The sequence below is a fragment of the Xyrauchen texanus genome, chromosome 49 (genome assembly GCF_025860055.1).
Source record: "Xyrauchen texanus isolate HMW12.3.18 chromosome 49, RBS_HiC_50CHRs, whole genome shotgun sequence".
NCBI classification, from domain to species: Eukaryota; Metazoa; Chordata; class Actinopteri; order Cypriniformes; family Catostomidae; genus Xyrauchen; species Xyrauchen texanus.
In genome coordinates, this window is record NC_068324.1 from 12,388,593 (window position 1) to 12,392,778 (window position 4,186).

The following is a 4,186-nucleotide window of genomic DNA, read 5'->3' on the forward strand; positions in this document are numbered from 1 at the left end:
GAGAAACAATTAAGATATTAAAAAGTTGAGTGATTTTTATCCCCTATTGACTTTCAGATTTTGCTGGCTTTTTATCTTGTGTATCAGTCAGGTACTGTGTATGTTTGTTCATAAGGGTTAAACAAAAGTTAAGAATGCATAGTTTGTGAAAGTAACATGTACCTCAAAACTTTTGCTTTACTCTATCTCGAGTTTTAATACTGCTGTTTACCCGTCACTGATCAATATTTTTCAGATTTGAGCAGAAATTGACAAGTGATTTGAACCAGTTTAGTCACAAAGGTTTCCTCTCTTCCTTCTTTAAAGGAAATACTTAACAGGTCACAATGTCAGAGGCGTAAGTACTCTTTCTTTCAAGTTTTATCTCTAGGTTCATATCTGTTATCTTAAATTAACATGTTTAAAACTTTCCTACTTATTCCTATTCTCATCAATTGAAACGTGCCGGTTTAGACCGGTTAGTGGACTTCATTACTTTCACTTTAATTACTTGATTCTTCTTTATATGTCTTAAATATCAGTATTTTTAATTCCATTGCGATTTCCCCTTTAAATCTATTCAGAGACCCAAATCTAAGATTACGGCATCCAGGAGGTTGTTTCTAAAGGTATCAAATGGTTCTCTCAGTTTAACATTGGAAAAAAAAATATATCCCAACAATGATGCTTTTCATAGGCTACTTTTCTAATATATTTTACTTAAGACGAAGCTTCTGAAGAAGGCAGCCTCTATGCTAGTAACTGAGAAAGAGGATATACAAAGGGACAGAGAGAACACTTTGCGTGAGAGAGTGCCACCCCTACAACTGTCCGGTCTGTCTGTTCAAGACCTTCAGGTGTGTGCATATAACTACAATTACGCTGTTTAAAATATGGAAAATAATATGGAAACAGTGGTACAATATTGAAGTTCCCCAGTTTTGCTTAGTTTGCAATCTACAGTAGGCTATGCTGTACCACTAAGAAAGCCAACCTTTGAGTGAATATGTGTTGGAATATACAGTATATAACAAAGTATTCTGTGTAGCTTGACAAGAAATTGCATTTTTACATGACACTTTCTCTAGTAACTTACTCCAGTTAGTATTATTATTATTGTGCAATATTGTGCCCTCAGGCTCTCTGCAAAGACCTCCATCAAAAGATTGATGTTGTAGATGAGGAGAGGTATGACATCTCTGCCAAGGTGGCCAAACATGAAAAGGAGGTACTACACCCTCTGCTGATAAGCATGCTATATTGACACCATCAGGGATGGAATCATATTAGGCTTGTTTCCTTTTAGGTTCAGTGCAAATACTATGTAACAGGCTTTGTGCTGCTTGACTAAAAACAATTCATGAAAGTGTGTTGACTTCAGATTACAGATTTGAACATAAAGGTTACTGAACTTAGAGGCAAAATGAAGAGGCCTGCACTCAAGAGAGTGAAGATCTCAGCTGATGCCATGTTGGGAGCTCTTCTGGGCTCCAAGGTCAGAGAGTCTGTAGATTTCAAAGCCAACCTCAAGACAGTCAAGAAAGAAGAGGAGAAGGTAATGCATTAAATATAATTTGACAATTCATAAACGATTTGCTAGCATGTTTGAAACATGTTCACTTAAGTTTAAGTGGTACCAATGATGTATTTTATGATGTGATATTTTACAGCATATCTGTTTCACTTATAGAAAGAAGAGGTGACTGACTGGCGTAAAAATGTGGAAGCCATGTCTGGAATGGAGGGCAGGAAGAAGCTGTTTGATCAATAGAGGGTAAAAGAAAAATAACTTTCATGTTTTGTTTAATTTTTCCACTGATATTATGGTAAAGAATGTCTGTGGTTAAGAAGCTGTGAAATATTACAACTGGACTGTCAGCTCTGAATTGTATTTATTTTCTTACAGGTGAAAACTTTCATGGAATAAGTGACATCAGGAATCATGGATAAGGGCAGGGTTTCCAAAACTACTGAAGATGAATGTACAATGCAATGCAAAATATCTATATATTATTAGAACAACCACCCTTTATATGCATGTTTTTTCATTGTTGGTCATAGCTTTGGATCATGACCTAATGTTAATGATTGTCAGTGTTTTGATTCACTTGGTAGAGGCACTGCATGTATTCAAAGATATTTAGAGTTGAAAACATGTCTCAAACCCTTTGTTCTTTTAGTGTCACAATATTTCCTATGATGTCAAGCTCATTTTTTGTCTTAAAAATAAATACAGTTTAAAGAGAAATTAAATAATTTGCCTTTTACTTTTTTCAGACCTTTGGAGATGTTTGGATACAATGGCCCCAAATAAATCAGGACCTCTTCCCATGCACCCCATGTCTGTTTGACCTCACTTTACAACAGATATAACATAACTGTAGTTTCCCGGAAATACCAGCAGTATTTCCACAACAATATTTGTAAACTTGTTTTATTGATTTTGAATATTGTATGCAGTATCTGCTTTTCTTAGAACATTAAGACACAACTTAAACAGCACTCCAACATTTGATAAATAATAATAATAATAATAATAATAATAATAATAATAATAATAATAATAATAAAGTTACTACTTGTTAGCACTCTTATTTCTAATCTCTGTCTAGGCTAGTACTTTCTAATACAATGTCTGATAACTGATATGCATAACCTGTTTAAATAATTATTTATTTCAGCTTTAGTCACAATAATAAATAAATCAATTCATGACTAAACTAATCATCTAATTAAGATATAATATACCTGGGGGCCTGGGTAGCTCAAATTGACACTTACTACCCCCACCGGAGTCGTGAGTTCGAATCCAGGGTGTGCTGAGTGACTCCAGCCAGGTCTCCTAAGCAACCAAATTGGCCCGGTTGCTAGGGAGGGTAGAGTCACATGGGTGACCTCCTCATGGTTGCAATTAGTGGTTCTTGTGGTAAGTTGTGCGTGGATCACAGAGAGTAGCACAAGCCTCCATATGCTGTGAGTCTCCAGGGGTGTCATACACAGCGAGCCACGCGATAAGATGCGCGGATTGATGTTCTCAGAAGTGGAGGCAACTGAGCCTTGACCTCCGCCACCTGGATTGACGTGAATAACAACGCCACCACGAGGACTTATTAAGCAGTGGGAATTGGGCATGCCAAATTGGGGAGAACATTTTATAAAAAAAACAAACAAAAAAAACCCCAGATATAATATACTCAACATCACCAGATATAATAATCAACATTATGAAACTAATAAGCGAATTATGTGCTCAGACAAAACACTGATTTTGAATGTCCAATATTGCCAGCCACTCCTTCTAGGTCTGTTTTTGCCACGATTAGAAAACGACAAACACTATTCCTATTTTAAGGAAATAAACACACAAAGAAAATAAGAGAGCACTCAAAATTCCATGTTAACAGTAATGTTGTGTGTTTATGCTAACAGCGATTAGACTGAGAAACATACAAACAGTGGCAAAACCATGACTTCTTTATTTTTGATAAATACATATGCATGGTAGAATGCATGGTAAAGCAAGGAAATATTTTCAGATTAGACAATCCTGATATAGAGTCACAAATTCATAACATGATGAATATGCATTAACATTTTAACAACAAAACAACAAATATAATGTTAAAGGAATAGTTCACCCAAAAATGAAAAATCTCTCATTATTCCCTTACCCTGATGGCATCCCAGAAGTGTATGACTGTCTTTCTACAGCAGAACACAAATTAAGATTTTTAGAAGTAGAGCTCTGTCAGGTCAGGTTAGGTTACTAATGCAAGTAAAACCAAAAGGTCACATTTAAGCAGCATAAAAGTAATCGATGTGACTGTTTCCTTGTATTGTGTGGACATAAAGAGGTGAAATATGCACCTAAAAATCCTCTGTGTTCTGCTGAAGAAAGAAAGTCATGCACATCTGGGATGGCATCAGGGTAAGAGAATAATGAGATCATTTTTATTTTTGAGTGAACTGTCACTTTAATGTGACACTGTATCTTCACCCAATCATTTTTTTTTCCCAAACAGATCATTGTAAAATGTTCTTTAGCTGAATTTTGCACACAAACCGCAACCTGCCTTTAATGCAGTCTTGGAAAAACTAATATGAATCTCAGAAAAAAGTCTATTTCCTTTGAATATGCCATATTTAAAAGCATAAAAACAAAGTTTACCTTATATCTTACCTTAAATTCTGTGTCCAATTGATATTT

At 35.3% G+C, this 4,186-nt stretch overlaps 1 protein-coding gene across 1 annotated transcript; it reads left to right on the forward strand.

Moving 5' to 3' along the window:
* The first annotated feature begins 457 nt into the window (after positions 1-457).
* Positions 458-2,216, forward strand: LOC127640365 (troponin I, slow skeletal muscle-like). Its single transcript, XM_052122876.1, has 6 exons — positions 458-608; positions 705-836; positions 1,118-1,207; positions 1,361-1,534; positions 1,670-1,753; positions 1,886-2,216. Exons 2-5 carry the CDS (start codon positions 732-734, stop codon positions 1,748-1,750), a joined length of 450 nt encoding a protein of 149 aa, XP_051978836.1. The 5' UTR covers positions 458-608; positions 705-731; the 3' UTR covers positions 1,751-1,753; positions 1,886-2,216.
* Positions 2,217-4,186: the final 1,970 nt, after the last annotated feature.

Coding starts and splice junctions, on each gene's coding strand:
- LOC127640365 (XM_052122876.1), top strand. CDS start 732: ATGCTAGTAACTGAGAAAGAGGATATACAAAGGGACAGAGAGAACACT. Junction 837..1,117: donor TGTCTGTTCAAGACCTTCAG/GTGTGTGCATAT, acceptor TTGTGCCCTCAG/GCTCTCTGCAAAGACCTCCA. Junction 1,208..1,360: donor TGGCCAAACATGAAAAGGAG/GTACTACACCCT, acceptor TGTTGACTTCAG/ATTACAGATTTGAACATAAA.